This window comes from Apus apus, chromosome 8, assembly GCF_020740795.1.
Source record: "Apus apus isolate bApuApu2 chromosome 8, bApuApu2.pri.cur, whole genome shotgun sequence".
Taxonomy (NCBI): Eukaryota; Metazoa; Chordata; class Aves; order Apodiformes; family Apodidae; genus Apus; species Apus apus.
This window is the reverse complement of record NC_067289.1, coordinates 16,810,621-16,832,453: the sequence shown is the minus strand read 5'-3', so window position 1 is coordinate 16,832,453 and position 21,833 is coordinate 16,810,621. Positions and strand designations below refer to the sequence as shown.

The 21,833-nt window shown below is 42.0% G+C and overlaps 1 protein-coding gene across 3 annotated transcripts in view; it reads right to left on the bottom strand.

Annotated features, from left to right (window-relative positions):
• DIS3L2 (DIS3 like 3'-5' exoribonuclease 2) overlaps nt 1-21,833 on the bottom strand; it is a 185,461-nt gene that overhangs the window by 154,259 nt on the left and 9,369 nt on the right. For 2 of the 3 annotated variants that reach the window (XM_051626783.1, XM_051626781.1), the window contains 4 exons: nt 12,636-12,794; nt 12,192-12,334; nt 6,107-6,160; nt 1,878-1,979 (listed from right to left, as the gene is read on the bottom strand). In XM_051626783.1, the coding sequence (XP_051482743.1) occupies nt 1,878-1,979; nt 6,107-6,160; nt 12,192-12,334; nt 12,636-12,687 (351 nt within the window). In that variant the 5' untranslated portion in view covers nt 12,688-12,794. Of the gene's footprint in view, nt 1-1,877; nt 1,980-6,106; nt 6,161-12,191; nt 12,335-12,635; nt 12,795-13,336; nt 13,430-21,833 lie in introns of those variants that run through there. The other variant, XM_051626782.1, reaches the window with a different exon arrangement.

Here is a 21,833-nt window from a genome sequence, read left to right as displayed (position 1 = left end):
CTCAAGACACCTATGTGGCAGCTTTGCAGCAGCATGAGACTAAACAAATGGAAAAACCTAAAATAGGTTGTGACAGTTTATCATTAATCAGTATGAATTACTTGGCAGAATGCAGTATCTTTCAATGCAACTTTGTGGCACCTTTCCCAAAGATCTAATACAAACACGAGAACATAACAAGAGATTCAGGGAGCAGGGGAAAAAGGATGTCATCGCTGATTAAGTTGCTGATGGCAAGAAGTTAAAAAAAAAAAAAGACTACATAGGGCAGCACCTGTGTGGCTGAAAAACATGTCTGGCATGTCCCAGCTACTTCATTTGGCAAGATTAAATTTGCCACAGAAGAATCATAATGATACCACAAAACATTGAACTCTGCTGAATTGCCTCCTCGCAGTCAGACTCCAATTCTGTTTGTGTCAGCATTTGCCCAGGACTGGGAGAATATTCTGAACCCTTCCTCTTGTATTCATAAAAGAACATTACTGTTAAATATATGAAAGCATGAGGATACAAGAGAGTGAAGTCTTCTCTTTGTTTAGAGCCAGATATAGGTGGAAAACTGCAAAGCTTCCAACTCAGGCAACCTCTATCAAAAGCCTACAAAGAAGCCCTTGTGCTGGCAGGTCCTGGCAAAGGATCTAAGCACCCTAAGTATTCCATTTTTCCAACCATATGAAATGGTCAAATGCAAAAGATAATTTACATATATGGATTTGGTGATCTAAACATACACTAATCATCACAGCTTTAGTGAACTCTGATATGGGCTCTTGAAAAGAAATTTTGCTTTGACCTTCAAAATTGGTTTTCAGAGGTTACAAAGATTTGAGCAGACCTCTTAGCTGTATTTGTACAGGGATACACCTGTAATATCTTAGATCCCACTTACAATTGCCTTTTGCATAAGGCAGTTTTGCACTTACATGCAATAATGCTTAGGCTGTTTACTCATTTTATGCTTATTTAAAAGGAACAGACAAGTTCTAATATTTTTCAAACCTATTACTTCCATTACTATTAGATTTAAACAGAGAACATAGAAGGTTAAGCAAATGACCAGACTGAAGATATTGCATGTGCAAGACTAAAATCACATAACTTCCAACAAGGACAGGCAGAGAAGGCAGCTTGAATGAGTAAAAAGCATCAGGTCAAGGTAGCCCAAACCAGTACCCACTCAGCTAGAATCACCATCATTATTACTTTTGTCACAAAGACACAACAATGGTCTTTTAATTCTCAGTAAAAATTCAAGAAATACATTTGGAAAATTTTGTGACATTGGACTTTGAGATCGATCAGTCAAAAAAAAAAAGAGCAATCTTAGTGAAATTCTCAGACATGAAAATGAAAAAAGTTGTCCCACATTTGCATTGCTCCAGTCACTTCACACGTTCCTCATTCGTGTAAAGAACAGCATTACTACAAAATCTGGAGCTGTGACAAAATAAGCTTTCCATGGACTGAGGACCCACAAATTAGAGTTAATCATTATGAAGGCATTATGAACAGCACTTGTCAAATATATACGCAATTGCAAACACCTACTCAGAGGTATCTAATAGCACAGCTTGAAGACAGCTAAATAACAGATATCCAAAGTCACCTCTGACAATCATGCTTTAACCAGCACTGCCATCAGACTTTTCCACACAATAACAAAGAAGCCTGTTCTATGCAAAGAGTGAGGTTTCAACATTTTAGGTAATTCTTCCTCCAAGCATTGCAATGGATAAAATCCATCTACAGCAGCACAAATTACAATTTAGCCAATCTGATTGTAGGAAATTCTCTGTTCTTTGTCTCAGGGCCTGAGCTTAATGAAGAAAACAGTACAAAGCTCTTTCTGTGAAATTACAGAAAAATATACTGACCTTCCATTGTTCCCTGGGAAACAGTTTCACCACCACGATGTCACCATTCAGGGCTCTGTTGCGAGCAACCACTCCATCAATAAAGATATCACGAGTCCCATCCTAGTCAAAGAGGAAGAAAAATAAATGCCAGACCAAAACATATTAAATTACAGTTGTTATGAGGTTTAAAACACTGTCAAAGAAGACACACACCCTGGTGAGACAAACATCCTGCAGTTGTGCACAGAAATTAAATTGATCCAGCGTATGCCCTTCAACATACAATATTCTTTGTATCTATGTGCCAGCACAGTAGTTCCACTCTATTTATTCAAGACAGAGCCAAGCCCTCAAGATGTATTGTCTGCAATTTCTGCTCAGTTCCTCTACAGTTACTCTTGGGAATGGGTAGAGAGTTTCTGCAGTCACAGCTCTTTACACATGAAGTTCCCAACTCAAACACTCCAAGCTACTGTTCAGAACACATTTAGAAGACAGCCTCTGGCAAGTGCCCCATGCTGAGCTACCTGCCACTCTCCTGGTGAGATGGGAAAGCAGGGACACATAGCTCTGGGATCAGCAGGTCAGTCTGTGAAGGTGGCCTAAAGAGAGGCACTGGGGATGCAGTCTCTTTTTTTAAAATGAGTTAGCACCATACACTGTGTTTGGCACAACTAATGTTAGAAAAGATTCCAAAAAATGGTGACTACAGATGCCAACTGCAAGCCAGGAAATCTTTTATGTAACAGACATGTTAGGACACCATCTCTCAATACTCTAGGTTAACATCCTTGCACAAGAGCCTCTACTAATTGGACACACTATGATTATCCACCCCAGACATGTCTGGCATTCAGCTAACCTAGATTTAGTTTGGAAGATCTTCTTCATGGGGTGAATAAAGATTAAGTTTCCTGAAGATGCCAACACAAGTTTTAGTTTCTAAAGGACTGCCATTTTTTTCCTTTTTCTATGGCTAATTATTGACAGTGCTCCTGCTGCTTTCATTTCCATTTTCCCAAAATACAAAAAAAATTCCATGTGTCTGTTTCCCAGTGCCATGAATGTGTCAAACAGCCTGAGCATTTGGTATCAACATAAGCAGGCTACATAGCTTTTCTAAAGCAAGAAATCTTTGGATAGTTTTGAGGTACAAAAGAACAGTATGAGTTTTAGATTAGTGCTTCATTGTCATTCAATAAAAAAACCAAACCAGCCTCATAAGAACTAAAATCTTAATCACAACTTTAGTCACCCTCAAATACTCACTCCTGAGTCTCATATGCTTGAGTAAATCCAATCAGAAGTACAAGTGTGCTCAGTCTCCAAGAAAAACTTCTTTTATAACCTGAAAACACGAAGCCTTAATATCACAAATATCTTACTCTGCTTAGATACCAAAACAATAAAACGAAAGAACTTGCCATGATGTGAAACTGAGGCTGTCCTCCAAAAGACCAAATTGCTCTTAGAAAGAAAAGCAGCAGCAGCTCAACAGCTGTGTGGAAGCTGCCTCCCATGACAAGATGCAGAAAAATTGCAAAGCCTCTTGGACCAACATAATTCAAATTGGAAACTGTTCTTTTCAAAAAGCCAGATTTTTTACACATGCTCTTATTCCTCATTTCTCCCCACCCTCTCCCTTCTGCCACAACTCTTTATCCAAATCCACAACATACATAAAAAGATAAGTTCAAGGTCACTTTTTAATGAAAGTGCCTTCTTGATTTTGACTCTACCTGTAGCTGCTTTGTGCTGCAGGACACAGGCAGGCATTCATGGTAACTTGTTTGTTCTAAATTTTTTTTCCTTCTCTCCTGTGTCCAAGAAAGCACAAGGCAGACCCTTTCCCTCACTCCCTGTGAAGGTACCTGATATGTCACACAACAAAGTTAAAGCTGTGCCCCTCTTTGTTATGCAGAAGTCTTGACTTCAATTGCAGCAACTCTCATCATGAACAATACACTCCTATATATATATACACACACTTATACACACACACAGAGTGTATGCACATCTATTTTACAGCAGTTAATTTCAATGTCTGCAACAAAGCTGTAATCAGGAAATTGCTGTAATTTTTGGTTTTGTCTCCAGAAAGAAGCATTTCTGTATCTTGAGCTCCAGAAGAATTTACACACTTCCAAGAACACTTGACCATCACACTTTTTCCTTCAGCATCCCCTACTCTGAACAGTTGGCACTTCAGATTACTAATGCAATTAAAATGACACAGAGTCACAACAGAACACAAATACTTGCAAAATCTCAGCTGCCCCCAGGGTGCATATACTGTACTGGCTGCAATGGCTTCAAGACTTCTGCAGACCCCTCCAGGGAGCACCAGGCTGCTCCATGGCCACCTGTGCACATCAAAAGCAGTGCTGTCTATGCCCATATGACAAGAGGGAGATCTGCAGTGCTTTCATCTGCTCTGGAAGTGTCTTCCACAAGCACAGCGCAGTCAATCCATCACTCGTGCTCAGCAGTATCATTCTTCACATTGGCAATGCCATCATCTCAAACTACACCACTGTGTGCAGGGAAGACAAGATGCCAGGCAGAGACTTAAATGCTCAGGTCTGTTCACTAGATGGATTTCAAGAGAAGGGCCCTCAGCCTTCCCCTCAAATCTTCATGCAACAATGACACAAGCAGAGATAGAGCATTTGCAGCAAGAAACACCCTGGACTTCTGGTGTTAGAAGGTGAACAGCTGTTGCATTTGAACTTCATGAAGCCACAGCCAAGTCAGAGCTGAAAATGTGTACAGTGCTCCAGTCAACAGCAGGAGAGAAAGAGTCATTTTTGCACAGCTGCAGATCCTGCAGCATCTGACAACAATGGGAAGTCTTGCAGAACACAAAGGTTGCAAACCCTCCATCATGGCAAGTATTATTATTGGAAGGATAAGCTTCCTAAAACCTTTGTCTTAAAGTGAGGACTGTGTCCACACCAGCCAGTTATCTTCATCCAGCTATTGATACTTCTTGCTATTAGGGACAAGGCTGGTTCTGATACTCAGCTCTACAAAGGGTAGACAAGTAGAAAGATATCTGAGATAACCTCTGCTAACCCTCTCTAATGTATGTATGTATTCCTGCATGCAGAACAGGAGTGTTGACTGCACCAGGCAACAGTCAGACACTAGGGGTGATGAGAGGTAAAGCTTCACATCCAGTTAAGCTCACAAGAGTAGCTGGATGTCTCCTTTAATTTTGCCATTTCAGAGAATATGTTTAACAGTTTACACTTATCACACCTACAAGGACACCTGAAACAGAAGGATGACAGTTCCTTTCACTTACACACACAGTGCTGCTCTACTGATGTACTGGAGAGCTGCTCTGTTCTTCCTCTAGTCAATCCACCATGTGCATCCCTGACCTTCCTCCACCTCTATAATGCCAGCCTTCTCTAACAAAGTGGGCTCCAAAACAATATCCCAAATGAACAGGGTGAACTAACAATGCCACAAATTTCAAGGCTTTCAATCCAGGCTCCAAACAATAGTGCTGTCAGTAGCAGGGACAACAACAGTCAGTGTTTGACTGTCTCAGGGCAAGCTCTGCCTTCTCTCCCCCACACCAAAAAATGTTTCAATATGAAACTCTTTCTCACTGACCAAGTTACACTTTGACCAAGTCAGTTCCACATAAAAAGCCTTGGCTGTGCCAGCTGTGAGGTCACCTTCCCTACTGGAAGTCCCTGAAATTGCAAAATCTTTTCTGTCAAATAAGGAAAGAAGAGACAAGAGGCACAAGCCAGTCCCACATGACAGAAGTACATCCCAAGCCAACCAAGATACCAGTTCGTGCAAAAGAGGGCACATGAAAAGGAATCACGCATATTATTTCTGGAATGACTTTTCAAATTAGCTCATGCAGCAGATTGAAAATGGAGAGCATATCTGTTTAGGGAAGATTAACTTAACTCAGTGGAAAATCTGTAAAACCTCTGCAGCCATAAACCAAGGGTTTCTGATTACACTATCTGGTGGTCTTCAAACTTAACTTCAGCTGGCTTCTGTGGGACCCAGCAACATCCCAAATTTCAGCAAACCTAGGTAGTTCTTCGAGGTATAAAAAAAGGAAGGTTTGTTTGGGAGTATTTGATTTAACAGAAAATCCAGCTCATGCTCATTTATTCCAACTCGTTCACCTCTGAGCGACCTTTTGTGCACAGCGTAACTCCTATCTTAATGCACCTTTACTTATGAACTTTAAAGCATTATAAAATTACACTTACTGGAGATGGAATGAAGGCTTCATGGTACTTCTTAGGATTTATTCTCAAGGGTCCCTTAAAAAAAAAGAGAAGGAGAAAGATTATGCCTGAATCTTATTAATTTTATATAACAGCAGTTAAATTAGAGAGCTGTGGGTAATATATCTACTGTGAAACATGAGAGATACATCTAAATTTCCATTATACATTTCAAGTCTTGACAACTTAGCATCCGAGCAATTTTGAGCCAAAAGGCAGTTTCATGATAGGCTTAAACTGATCTACTGCAGTCTGTCATCAAAGGGATGTTGAATCACTAGTTGTTGCTGCTACTGGGTGAACTGAGGAGCCAAGCCCTCCTGTTTCCTTCACACATTTTCTGCTGAGCATCCACCAACCTCATTAACCAACAGACAATAGAAACAATTTGTTTTGCTCTGTTTTGGAAAAGCAGAATGTTGGTTTTGCTTATTTTGGAGGATGGGAGGAAAGAGGAGAAGCTAACATGCTGAGCTTGCATAGCAGCAGGTATCAGCCTTCTGGGGCACTGGCAGCTTAGGCTGTTCCTGCAAAGAGACAGTAGCAATAACTCTGTGATAAAGAACATTTCCAAATAAGAATCAAAAGGATTTTCCAAAAACAAACATTTAAAGTCTACAGGATTAAATTCTGTTTAAACAAGTTTAAAGTCAAGCTGTCTTAAATACATTTGAGACTCCATGGTCTATCTATTTCTGCTTTGTCACCTGCCAACCTTTGAGCTCAAGTCACCTGCAACAAATTCATATCACTCCTCCAAAGTAAACAAAGTAAACTCCCAGTTTTGCTGCTTGCATTCAGGTCCATCCAAGAGAAAAAGAGAGCCAACCAAGGACTTACAGGCTATACAACGGTGCTGTTCCCATCCCAAGAGGGTCCTGGGAATTGTGATTCAGGTGGCTGCAGTTAAAACTGACAGCTTTAGATTCTTATGGAAATACAACTAGGCATCTGTCTTCACACAGGGTTCCGCTTTGGGCTGAAACTTTAAAACTTTCTCCACTTGTGTATTTGAAGTAAAGCTGGCCAATTTGTTGTACGAACAGATTGCATCTGTTTGCACTTCTGTGTTAAGCAATCACAGGAACCTCTCACAGGAATTGCTTCCTTACCAATTTACTGCAGCATATAATTTTTATGTACTCTGGGAAAGACTCAGACAATAGGAAAATAAAGCTGATTACATGTGAAAGTTGTGCTGCCTTGAAGTAGAATTTGCAGATTTATGAAGGGTTTCCATTGTTTTTATTTACTCAAGTTTGGAAACACCAGCACCATACATTCTATATTCTTTAGGCATTATTTTAGTACTTTGCTGCAATGCCTTATTTTGTGCCTTATGTAACTCGTATTAAGGAGCACCCTAGCCACATGGCAGGCATAACAGCACAAAGATGACCCACAAGGAGCAACCCTAGGGATACTTAATGCTTAGGCAAAGTGAGAGCTAAGTTGCTGTCATCAGCCTCTATTAGCACTGGTGCTCACTGATGGAAAACTCTCACTGTTTTTTTTTTCCCCCCCCCTTATTTCCCAGAATCATCCATCAAACACAATATACTGTTGTAAAGCAAGCTGCTACAGAGAGGAAGGAAAATGAAAATGGGTGGTTGCTCTGCCTGACAACAAGTCAAATAACTCCCATACCAGCATCTACCCAGCAGCACAAAGCAGATGAGGGGACATCCTGTGTTCCTCTGCAGAACCCCCTTGAATGGTTTGGGACAGCTGTCAATCAGCCAGGTGCAAATGCCCACTAAGGGCATGAAAAATCAGGGTTTACATCTATGGCTCAGCAGGCGCCAGAGCGGCTATGTCCACATGGATGCCCAGGTCCAGAGGAGCAAAGTGCTGCCATGTTTACCATGCAGCAGGTTTCTCTACATTTTATATGCACTACCTAATTATGATCAGCATTAGAATTCTTACATCAAGTAGCATTAAAATACTTCCCTTTAAGCAAGGAACTCCCAAAATTTATCTTAGAAAGCAGATGGGCCCTATTATCTGTGCCTATGAAAATCCTATTTACAATGTTGTACATTTCACGCTGTGATATCATATCTGGAACCAGTCACTCTCCCCATCTGCAATGAACAACTGTTCTCATATGTGTATTAGGGGGTGAGGATCTGGCTGCTGAGTCTCATGATGTCACACTAATGTTGTATTATTTTACAATAGCTCACAAATAATAGCTGCTATATTTATCAGTGTTTTTATGTCAGCAGGGCCTTTGTTTTGAAAGGGAAGAGAAAGGTTTGCAGGAAGGTTTCTAAAACACTTTCTGATTAGTCAAGTCAGCTTCACACATGCTTGCCAAAAAAAAGTTTCTAACCTTATTGAGCTTTCACAGCAAGATACAAAAGGGTCATGATTTCTCAAGTTGCTCTGCTACAGCCAGGGCAGTAAACACTCAGACTAACCTTCAAACATCTCAAACAGTTTGTAATAGCTATCGTAACACACATGCCTAGGTTGGTTTGCATGTACACACCAAAAAGGGTCAGGGTTCAATTATCTGCTTGCTACTGTGGCCACCTTTGACAAAACAATCCACCAAAATCAGAGAAACCAGTTTTCATACCCACACAGCAACAGCTTTCCAAGGAAAAATACCCTCTTAGCGGCAAAGCAGGCTCTGCGCCTCCATATGCTGCACCCCCTCTGCTTGACCCCAGCAGCCCTGCAGGGAGGATCTAGGAGATGCTGGAGGCGTGGAGCAGACATGGTGCTTCACAAGATGATTATGGTCCTTTGGGTCAATGTTCCTTAATACATAACCTGACTTCATCTGTTGTGTATAGCCAACATCATCCGCTTGCGTAACTGTACAGAAGTTATTCAGTCTTGTTTGCCTTCAGCCCAGCCGACGTGATTCCAACCAGCCTGGTAACACTTGCTGGTTGCTCCCTGCAGACAGTTTTACAGGCAGGGAAGTGGGAAGTCTACGTACTCTGAGCTCAGATCCCCTTTCTCATGGAAGGACACTTCCACACACGTTGCACAATGAGATGAATCCAGGAATTCCACAGGGCACTCTTCCACACTACTTATTGAAACTGAGTTATGTCAGATATGGCACCAGAGACACTGACACTAATATTGTTGACAGACATCAGCACCCATAAAGATAACACTTCTGTTCTTCCTGATCTAGGACTGTTTAGTCTTCATGGCACTTGTGTTTTATCTGAGCAATCTCCAATCTGCCAGTAGTTTCCAGTGGGGGAGGGCTGTCAGGAGCATTTAGTTGTGTAGTTGCATTACCAGTGTCCAGCAACATCCCCAGAGTTCACAGTAGGGTCTCTTCTCTCTTAACAGATCTCTCATGTTCTCACACAAATAAATGCAGACCCAGTGTTACCAGGATGCTCCAGGGGATGCTCCTGCTCCGAGTGTAATTTTTCTGTCTGGCTAGTACTGAAGTTTGCTCAGTACCATCAGATTCAGACCAATACATTTGTTCTCCTCTTCCACATGCTCTCATGGAAGATTTTTGCTGGTTATCATGCCAGATTAATGCCCTACTTTTGAAGACTGACACAATACATACTTGTTTACTATGTTCCTTGTCATTGTATAGAGCAGTCCTGAGTATCTGCCCATTCACTGAAGTTGCTCTCAGGATCTTGCCCATCCTGCTTGAGGTCACAGCCTTGATGAGATCATAACAATTAATGAGTATCTCTCAGGAAGATGAGAGATACTGAGCTGGGATGCCCATGATCTGACAACTCATCCCTAAATTATTAAATCCAGCTTCTGCAGCCTCAATTGTTCCCCGAGATGTGGAACTGAATGAAAAGAAAACAGATACAGCCTAAGCAAGCACGTATGAGTCTTCCAGTTACGCAGCACATGACCTGAAGCAGACACTAAGCTTTACAAGAATTAGGGATTCTTTTGCCAGAGAACATGCAATCACAGGTCCTCTGGGACTCAGCATTTCAATGGGATCTCAGGTAGTCATAGTCTGATGTGCCTCATCTGCAGCTGCACTTGACCTCATAGGCAGTCTACACATGCTGCACTTAATGTTATCAGGCTGCATTACTGAAACAGGTGCCAAAAACACACTTCAAGGTAAAGCAGAAGCTTTGGTTGCTGCCATATGGCACTACAGCCATGGGGAGAAGTCACAGCTCAAGGTTCCCACTTCTTCTTTCACCATTTGCTTCTTAGTATGGATGTCCATGACAGTCTTTAAAAAGGCCCTGGCCTAAGGTCTGGGTAGCCCAGTGAACCAGTGTGATCATCAGCATGGATATGCTGCAGGATCATTCTTCTGAAAGCAAAGAACTGATCAGATTGGTCTTCAGGAAGTAATCAGGCAATTTTATATGTGTATTCCTCATCACATCTCCAGAAATAATGCCACTAAATGATTATACAAGAATTACTACACAACTGTAACAAGAAATCAGACAATAAGCAAGGTGATGAATCACAATACACCACAGCTTCAATGTATTGGTGAAAGTATCCCATGTCCAGCATTACAACACTAATCATAAGGCAATCCACCAGTGTGTTTGAGCAAATGATGCCTCAGCATGAGTGTCCACCATGCCCTCACTGACTACCACCTGCCTTTTTTTCCCCAGCCACTCTGATCTCACTGGGTTGCAGGGTGTGCCCTGAAGAACATCACACCAAGGGTCCAGAACCACTGCCTGGCCATTCGGTATTAATTTAATGAGTTGCATCACATTTTATAACCAGTTATTGCAATGCCCTGGTAGGCACAGCCCTAGGAGACTCCAGGGACCACAACATTACCTGCACCATCACTCTCCTGTTTTGTTTTGGTTTTGTTTTTTTTGTGGAAGGGAGACTTCTGGGAGTAGTTGATAGACAGAAAAAAGAAGAGTGCATCTGGAAGTGGAGATGTCTGCACCTCATTGCTGAGGTCTACTGAACATCTTTGTAAGGAATTTCAGCAAGAAGAATCTTGTTAAGGGCATTCATTTTTACTTACACTGACAGCGACTGCCAGCACATTCTGTGGTTTTGAGCATCATTTGTGAAATTAAGTGTCTCCAGAATAATGACAACAACAGCTAGTGGACCATCCAACCAGAACTCTGCAATTCATCACAAGTGTGGATCAGAAATTTTACAGGATCACAGAATTACTGAGGCTGGAAAAGACCTCTGAGATCATCAGGTCCAACCTATGACCTAACACCACATCAAGTCTTTCCTTAAACACCTCCAGGGATGGTGACTCCACCACTTCCCTTCGCAGTCCATTCCAATGTCTGATCACCCTTTCCGTGAGGAAGTACTTCCCAATAACCAACTTAAACCTCCCCAGAGCACATTCAGGCCAGGCCCTCTCCTCCTGTCACTAGTTGCCTGGGAGAAGAGCCCTACAACCTCCTTTCAGGTAGTTGTAGAGAGTGATAAGGTCCCCCGAGTCTCCTCTTCTTCAGGCTAAACAACCCCAGCTCCCTCAGCCTATCTCTGTAAGACTTTCTCTCTTGTCCTTTCACCAGGCTTGTTGCTCTCCTCTAGACCTGCTCCAGCACCTCAATATCCTTCTTGAAGTGAGGGGCCCAGAAATGCACACACTACTTGAGGTGAGGCCTCACCAGTGCTAAATACAAGGAGAGAATTACATCCCTAGTCCTGCTGGTCACACTATTTCTGATACAAGCCAGGATGCCATTGGCCTTCCAGGCCACCTGGGCACACTATTGGCTCATGTTTAACCAGTTGTCAACCAGTACTCCCAGGTCTCTCTGCTGGGCCACTCTCCAGCCACTCTTCCCCAGCCTGTAGCACTGCAGGGGGTTATTGTGGCCAAAGTGTAGGACCTTCTTGTTGAATCTCATACCACTGGCCTCATGAAATCAACCCAATAACTATACTTCAGATGAAAGCAAAAGATTCCATCCCACTTCTGGAACCTTCTGAGAAAGGGAAAAAAAGCTATTTCTCTAGCATCTACGAGTGGTAGATCTATCCCCTGTCATGCAACCAACTGACATTTATTTCTAACAACAGCCTGTGATTTCCACAGGCTTATTACAAAAGCATGGACATCGGATGTTCCAGGCACCTGAATTAGCTCTCCTCTTTTCAGTCCTGCTGAAACATCTTCTTTTGACATGTAGGCTTCAAATATACTCTTCTTCCTCCCTCGAGTGGGTTTATTTCGATTCTTTCTATCCCCCAGTGTTGGGACAGCAGCATAGGATCCTCCTGCAAACAAAAATTTGTAAGTGTTATCTTGCCCACCAAACCTGTCTATGTATCTCAACAGCAGCTGTACAGAGGCTTTGCATTCAAAGTTGAACTTGTGAGAACAGTTTGCCTAGAAATATTGGCACTCAACTTCAGAGCACCGAAAAGCCTGGAATAATCATGCTTTACAAATAACCAACCGGCTTTTACAGCTCATCTTAGAGTTAAGAGAATTCATCCCAGCCCATCTTTTAATAGTGCTGAGCACATGCTTCAAGGCAGCTTATTCTTGAAGCATGTACACACTCTGCTTTAATACCTCTGGGAGTTCCCAGTTGTCTAGGATTTATTCTGCTGTCTGAATGGTTCATTGTTTCTGTCTGTGACTCTGAGAGTTGCCTCTTCCTATCGAAGTTCTGGGGAGTTCTTGCAGATTCAGAGTTGTTTCTGGTCCTTGCAAACCCTCTCTTTTCTGCACCTGAAATCAAACACAGGTTTGAAATAACAGGGGAAGGAAGAGGAACCCCACTGCCAACTTGTGGTCCTGCTGAAACTCGTGGTCTGCCATACTTCATTACAAGTCACAACTGTGAGTCATGCTCTTTATCCAAAAGAAACCATGTCTTCATTAGTTCATTTGTATTCTGTTGGCCCTCTGTGCCTTCTAATCCACCACTAACTTACTTTAGCATAAATAAAACTCTGGAAATTACGATACTGAAGTTGGATACAGCCCTTCCAAAATCCTGGGAAATTCATTAGAGCATATAAAATGTGGAATTGTTAAACTGTTTCCAAAACCTCCACCCCATTAAACCCCCACATAGTGAGAAAACATAACTTCCCTACAACTTAATTAAGTAGTTCAGGAATCAAGGAGGAAAAAAGATTCTTAACAACCCACTGTGGAGCAATTAACTTTTGAGCTACCAACGACATCCCAAAGAAATGCCAAGACTCCAATGTCCATCCTGCTCAGAACAGGCCATGATCATACAAAAATAATCTGCAAAGACTCACCCCTTCCTTCCCTGCCATCACCTCAGCCCCTTCCCTACAGCCAGGAGAGCAAGCAGCAGCTTCCAAAGCGTATGCCAACGCTGTTCCACGGATCAGCACATTGGAATGCAACCCAGCGCCGTGCAGCTGCCCTCTTGGCCCTCCACCTGGATACTGAACATGTCATCACAGCTTTGCCTTCCAGCCCCTCCTGGCTAGCTCCCTGGGTCCAAGCTTGTACCTGCAAGTCAGAAAACGTGCAATGCCAACTTATGTGCTGTGGGGCTATCCAAGTTACAAGGCACATTTTTTACGTATGGTATCCTTCACAAATGAAATTGCAGATTGCTTCACAGAATTAAATTGAAGTGAGGAGAAAACCCCCACACATTTAAAAAGCTGTACTTTAGCAGATCTTAAAAATATGGTGCAATAAAGTTGCTACTTTACCTAGTCACAGACAAAAAAAGAAAATCAACTTCCACTTATAACAACAAGTAAATCAGGAGGAAGAGGGAGGGATTCTCCCAACTCAAGAGAGGACAGACCAAGACAGAAAGAGGGACAACCAAGGTGCCAGCTCAGACCAGCCTAGGAAGAGGCAAAATGATGCACCAGCATCTCACATTAAAAGAGAGGCTCTGCATTCAGTGACAACAAGGATTAGGGCAATGTAGTTTGGCCTCTTTCTACATGATAAAGCTTTTCACCCTCTGTGCAGGTTTTCAGGGAGGAGACCGTTCAAGGGAGGCCCCAGTCCTAACACAGCAAGAACGCAGCCAAAGGTTGAGGTTCAAATTATGCAAACCAGGTAAAACTGTCTGCACAGACCACATCTTGAGATGGAACTAAAATTAACTCATTTGCAAATGCCTAACAAACTGATTTGCAAATGACCTAAGGGTCAAGAGATTAAGTTAAAAAACAGACACCGAAACTAAAAGTATGGACTAGAGAGACCTGAGCAGAACAACTTTGGAATTGGCAACATGGTTTGCTCTGGAGAGGTTTTTCAGAGCCATTTTGGTATAGGAATCTGACTTACACTGCAACAAGCAGGACCTTAGAAACAGTATTTAAAAAGCAAGGCACTAGACTCATCATCCAGAGAGGTCACACAATCTGCTTCCTTGGAGGTTCTTCAAAATAGGTGAGACAGATATCTGCCAGAGTTGGTCTAAAAAGAGTAGTTTTTTCCTTAAGGGAGTGAAATGGATTTCATGAGCTCCTAAGGTCCCCTAAAGTTCTCGTTTCTATGACAGCGAGTCACAGAAAATACTACTATGATTTAAAGAACTTGGGATATAAAGGAGGCTAAACCTTAACATGAAATTAAGAAGGAGCTGAAAAAAAAAAGACAAATAAAATGCAGAGGAGAAAAAAAAAGAAAAAAGTGTCTGGCGAGTTGGGAAGTGAGCTGAGAGCCAGAATTAGGTACTGCAGAGCAGAGCTGCCCCAGCACTTGCCATGGCCATGCGTTCAGGAGGTTTGGGGCCACTACTGCCAAAAATAATGCACAGCAACAGCAAAGGGTGCAGAAGCACCTTTCTCTGCTGAAAGGTAGGAGAGCAGAGAGGCACTTGCACTTTTCTAATAGTTCAGCCTTTGGCTTCCTCTCTGGTAGGATTTTTCATCCACTTAGACACAAACTCAAAGAAAAAATTTACTCAGATGAACAAGCCCTGCTTCCAGATAGCTGGTTTGCAAGCCAGTTTACACACAGCTACTTTGGATAAGTATTTGACTCCACTGGCCATGACATTTATGGCTAAACAAAACCACCCCTGTTACAAAGCCACAGACAACTGTCACAATTAGCATTCAACTGGAACACACCAAATTCTGCATGACTGTAATTTCTGCTTTTTCTCTTTCACAAGAAAGAGAGCTAACTACAGGTTGCCATCTGTTTCAACTAGATTCAGTATTTGCTTCTGTAATGCACCTGTTCCCTAAAACTGGAGGTCAGAAATACTTCACACATGGGGCTGGTCCTGCTGTCCCTGCTGCCCAGCATTAATAGTCGATGGATAAAGAGCCATCATGCCACAAAGCAAACTGTAACTTGATTAATCTATAGACAGCACAGGATATATTGAGACTATCCTTTCTGAAATAACTGCTATCACAAACTTAAACTCTTATTTCAGCACCAGGCATATCAGAAGTCTGGCTTCTATAGTGTTACAGTTGTGTGATTTGTAAGATACAACAAAATCTTTTTGGGTAAGATGTCACACAAAGTAGTAAAACATTCTAGGCATTAAAATAACCAATGAATAAATAACATAGTAAATAAATATAATTTTTAAAAAATAACTTCAGTAGAAGAAAGACTGAAGTGCAGTGACTGAGAGCTGAGGTTGAAGGATACCTCCTGATGGGAGGATTGAAGCAACCACAAAGCACCAAACATGCCTACATGTGCAGAACCACTCAGCCTTGAACACAGAGCAATTCTAATGCAAGACACAGATGTAAACACAACACACAGTAAACACAACGTGTTTGGGTATGTTTATCTGGCCCCTCAGATGATTCCTCAAACCAGTTGCCCAGGATTTCTAGATGTTCTGCCATTTCCAGTGGAAAACAATACAGGAGTAACAATTTGAGGAAAGGAGGTTTACTGTTCATTACCTGAAGTCACCTGGAAGAAACTTGGGTTTAAACAAGCCTAACACCTGTATTAGGCAAGGAGGCTCCCCACAAAGGTGACAGAGGGGCACCTAAATAGGACCAGCAATTCAACACACAGAGCAGGGAACCCCTTCAAAATAGCCAAGGGGAAGCACAACTCCCACCACAGCCAGAAAGGCATGAAAAGTGGGTGGCATTCATAGGCTTTCAGAACAGTCCCCATCAGTGACACTTTTATTCTCAACATGGGCACCAGGGAAAGGAGCAGAAAGGATGGAGCTGGGGGCTGGCTCCAAACCAGGAGCTCAGTCTGGCATCAGGCAGCAGCAGCTGGTTGAGCTCTGCTGGAAGAACAACACTGGAGCTCTAGAATCCAAACCATCACACTTCATCTCGACAATGATGACATCATACAATGGCGCACTTTGGTCTTCAAACCTAAGTACCTATTAATCTTTCCTTATTTTGGAAAAAAAAAAAAAGGCATGCAGGCAGCTTCCCAGAATAATTGATCTGCCTTACAGTAAGAGAGGAGGCTAGATGTTCTAAATCAGCATATTTGACATAATTTATACTAAATCACTATAGTTTAGCTTTTGAAAAGTACCGCATTTAATTAAATTTAAAGCTATTAGTCAGTTGATCAACTAGATGGTCAACTAAATCAACTAAAATATTCAACTAAACATGAAGTTAGAAGGCCAGAAAGTCTTTAATTTTATATTAAAATTTGCATATTACTTTACACAAGAAAGAACCAAGATGCTCAATTTTATTTACCCAAAATAAAACATTTCTAACTGCCCTCTAACATCTGACAAGCTACTTGATTACCAGCAGCACAGAAGTATTCCTCACTGAATTTTCATCAGCACATCCATTACTCCTCGGATACCTCCCATCCAGAATCCAGAAAGAATTGGTTTTACTGGAGAGACTAAGTGAATTCCAAGATACAGACATCTTGGTATAGCTTTCCTCTTGGCATCTACCTTGTCATTAGGCACCCAACCTTTAAGTAAACTTTCAGCTTTGTTACCATCTACATTATTTATATTTAACCCAGCTCCCTGGGGTGGGCAGGACTGTGAGAGCATCACAACAGGTTCAGGACTCTCATCTTACTGACAGCTCTCCCAACACCCAATGGCTCCTTTTAAGTTTAAAAAAAAAAAGGAATCAGATTGAACACATTGTATGGAACAATATTGTTACAAACTTTTCCAACACAAAACACTTCCACCTACTGTTTACCTTTACTGGCCCATGACTGATACTAACTCTGCTACTGGCTAAGAAGATTTTCCAGCATTAGATGATGATCTAGATACGCCAAGGAAACTTTCAAATACTCCCACTTTACAGTTAGCATAAGCATGAAAAGAAACAGAAGCATATCCCCAGAACCAATAACATGCAACAGAAAAAACTGTTATCAGTTAATGAGACACTCTCAACACAGTTACTAAATACTTGTCCATAATTCTACCATGCTTCATTTCATTGCTGAGACATTTCAAAGAGATAAACCAATTTCCTTCAAACTTTTCAAGAGATTCCCTAATGTTTATTTCCTTATGGCAACCCATATGCACTTAGGAAAACACTAAAGATGCAACCATGAGCTAGAAGGCAGGGCAGCTACCAAGTGAAGGGTCACCCAACATTACCCTATCTCCAAAGGCAGGAATTAACCAACTAAAGGCAATGAGAACTACTCTGATGCCAACCCCTCCTTAGTCCTACACTCCCATTTAAATCAGACTAGGTTAAGCATAGCAAGAAAGCTAAATAAAACATGTTCCTATTCATCCTTACTAGACACTCAAGGAATTAAGAGTCCAAGCATGTGGCAGCCCAAGGCATCATCTCGCAGATGTACAAGTTCAAACTGGCCCTTGGCTCCTGGCAGAGTTGGCAAAGCAAATTTTAAAAACCATCAGATCTGGTCTTTCAGCAAACAAATACTCCCCATGACCTGCCAGGAAGTCCTACCTGCAACTTCATGAGCTACTAAGGATGCTGATGTGCAACAGGCATGTTAATAGCCTCAAAACAAGAGCTAAGCTGACAAACTCTGCCTTACTTTGCAAGGATGCTTAGGACCCAAAAAATCCCAAATCCTACATAGCCCCTGAGCAGCCCATGCCAGGTCCTTCGGTGAATCTAACACTGCCAGCTTTGATGAGCTGGGTGGGGACACAGTTTCTGGCTGGTAACTCCAGACAGGCACAGAGCTAGTATTGACACTGCTGTACCAGGCAACTATTTGTTTCATTCTCCCAAGTCAAATAAACCCTAAAGCAAAAGTGTGCCTTGCCAGTACAAACTGCATTAACATTAGGGTGGTTTTGCTAGGATCCCCACATCTTTCCCTTTCATATGCTTAAACAAGTAATTTAAAAGCTATTTGATATTTTCTTCTGCTCAGAGAAACCTCTAAAATAATTTCCTCTAAAACTCTAAAAGCCAAAATACATTTCTCAGATTGTTTTTTAATTTCTAACACATAAGTGACACCCAGTATATGCCATATTATGTAAGTGACTAACTCAAGAACTCCAAGCACTTCAATGACTACTACAATATCTGGGATCAAATTACCACACACAGGCAAAAAACAACAGGCAAAACACCACTGAAGTGATCTCAAATGTGAGTTATGTCAACAGAAACACTGGTCACAGACAGGCCAGAAGTAACTAGCTATTTATGTTTTGAAAAATATTTTGCAGATTTAAGAGATTAAACATCCCTCTGATGGTAACAGCCAAATACTTTTTGTTCTATTTCCTTTTAAAAGGCAATACACAAAGACAGCTGTTGGTATAGCAGCTCAGGGAAAGAGTTCTGTACCAGGAAGAAAAAAAGACACTTCTTGGAATATGTCTCAAGCAAAACTCTATGCTAGAGCCCAAATAACAGGACCAAAACCCCATGAGCTCAGCTCTGCTCCAGCCTGTGCTAGGAACAGCTGTGCTTCAACACTGCTCTCAGCATGAATTAAATGAGTTCAGAGCTCTTTGCTAGCCTTGGAACAGAACCACCTCAATGCATTTTACACTATCTTGAAGCAAAGAGGTTAAATAAAGTCGATGGCTCAAGATTAAAGACAAAGCAATAGAGAGAAATGAGGATGTAATGGGAAAGAATTTGTTGGAAGATGTAGGAGTGAAAAGGCAAGACTTGGAGATACGCTATCAGCTCAGTGAGGTTTCATGGCAGCAAAGAGACTTTCAGGAGATAAACCTGGTAGGCAGTATATCAGATGCTCAGTCTGGGGTCTAAGAGAAAGTCAGAGATCACATTATCACAAGCAAATAAGAAATGATCCTTCTTCTCTGATGAAATGTAAACTCAAAGAATCCTTAACAGGAGGGTCTGCAGCACACGTCTGTGCTCAGTCCAAGCCTGACCATAGTGCTAAAGAGGGTTCCTGCAGTGTTATTGTGAGTTCTCCCCAAAAATTGCCGAGGATGAGAATGATTTGAAGTTATCTTAATGACTGAAAAGTAGGGCAAACTTCCGGGAAAGGGAGTATCTTGAGGGAAGTGGAAAAGGACAGCGATATGACAGCACTGTAGGGATTTAGGCAGATGGCAGATGGCATAATTAAGTTTAATGTTAATTAAACAGTCATTCCAAGAAGAGAAACAATGCAGATCTACTTTTACATGCATGGGCTCAGCCAAAATGAAAATGCTATGCAAATGTCCTGAACTTAGTGGATGATGTATTGAAATCCAGCTCCCAGAACCAGCTCCTCTGCCCACCAGTTTCCCCTAACTGACCCATTACAATGAGCCACCAGGGCCCAGCCAGAACATAAATCTGAGCTGTAACCTTCCACCATCAAGACAAATCAAAACAAAATTAGAAGACAACCACACAGCCCTTAAATGTGACTTCAGGAGTGATTCAGAGCAACTAGTCCCTCTAGCCCAACTGGTTACCAGCAACCCTGTACAACGTAACACAGCTCCACTGGTGCCAGCCAGCAGCTTGTCATGCACCAGGGCACAACCCAGCTGCCAGCCATCTGCATACCCAGGAACAAATCTGCAGAGCTGTCTCACCCTGCTTCTTTGGAGAAGGTGATTTTTCTAAACATTTTTGGCAGAAAGTCTGTCAAAATCTGCATGGAAGAGTTGGAGATCGAAGAAAAAAGAAAAAAAAAAAAGCACAAAGGGAATCCTTGCCACATAAGGGACAAGCTGGCTGCAGAAAGGCAGCCTGCCCCCCAGCCAGTGACTCCTGGAGGGGGAAATACAGGCTGTCCATGTCTGTGAGTGAGTTCACAGAGCCATGAGCTGCTTTTTGGAGGTGACAGTGCCAGAAAAGGGAGGCTCTGTCTTCAAATTAGCAGAATTTTTTTTTAAATAATACATTCTTTAAAATTCCATGTTGTGTTATTAAAAAACTCTCATGCCTCTTTTTTAAGCTCTTCTTGCCTTACACTGCAGCAAAGAACAAGGTAGCAAAAAATGTGTCCATGGATATTCAGGAAAGTCAGAAGCAGAGGCAGATGCTCATTTCCAGACCCATGAAAATGGCATGGGAAGCATGTACATGGTAGGAAGCACATGTTACTACTGCTCTTTTGTTTTAAGCTGCAGGTACTTATTTACAACTCTTGTGCTGAATGTCCCTAGATTTCAACATGGAACTAGGGAAAATGAAAATGTTCTTGCTGACTTTGGCTTTCTGAAAGGGCCTATGCTTTGAAAAACTGAAACGAAGAAGAATGCACAATGGATTCTTTCTGCTGCAGAAAACAATGCTGTGGAAACTGCCTCTGACCGCCAAGATCATGTGCCCACGACACCACACTTCCTCTTCCAAAACACTTCCAAGCATCCTGATGCCTGCAGGATTTTGACTTCAGGAACTCAGACAGTAATTGCAGTTTTATTCAATTCCTCAGCAGGGTTTGTGTTGTAGGAATACTACATGAGAGCAAGAGCCAAAGATACCATTCCAGGCACTGAACTAAGGGTTGGTGACGAAACTCATTTAGTAGCAATAGACTAAAAGTTTATGAAAACAGTTACTGTGCTCCAGCTGTGTGCAGCAGCACAGTGGCGTTGTCAGGGAGGGGATACATCTCTTCTGGTTTTCAGGACTCTCTGTGAACCTGCTCCACCCTGCTCATGACCTCCTAACTACCTACTCCGCCTGATGACTGCACTCCTCCAGGCTTCCATTCCTGTCTCAGGATGTGGGTCAGGGCTGCTTTCACTGCCCCCTCATCCTTCCATCCTCCCAAAGCAGCTTCCTTTTGCTTTTTGTTTTATTCAGCAACTCTGCTGTGAAGTCTTCAAAACTGCAAGCAAAACACCTTCAACACATAATACTGCTGAGGTTCTCTCTTTGATTCGTCTGGGCTTCAGTAGTTTGAGGGAAGCAAGTTGCTTGAAGATCAGAGGAAGTCAACAGGCTTTGAAAGGCAACATACCTGATAGGAGGTGCTAACATCCTGGAAGACACTAATAGCTGAAGAAATGAAAGAACTGCTTTGAGATTCATACACATCCCAAGGTCATTCAATGTGTTGCATAATAATAATTTGCTGAAGAACTGTTCCCCATACTGCCCATTCAGTGCAACAGGTACATCATTCACAACCCTTAGTACTGTGGGGGGAAAATAACTAAAAACATAGAAACTGAACAAAAACATTATTGCTGCAGGCCTGTATCTGTAAGAGAGCCTGAAATATTCTCCAAGGTGTGACCTGCCCCATACATCTGTGGGCTGCATCTGCTACTGTTGATATTTTCCTACAGCACCCTGGAAATTCTTATTTTTGTCACAGAAGACATTATTTTGTGCAATAGATCCCAACATTTTGTTTTCCATCCTACCCCAGCCAAGTTTC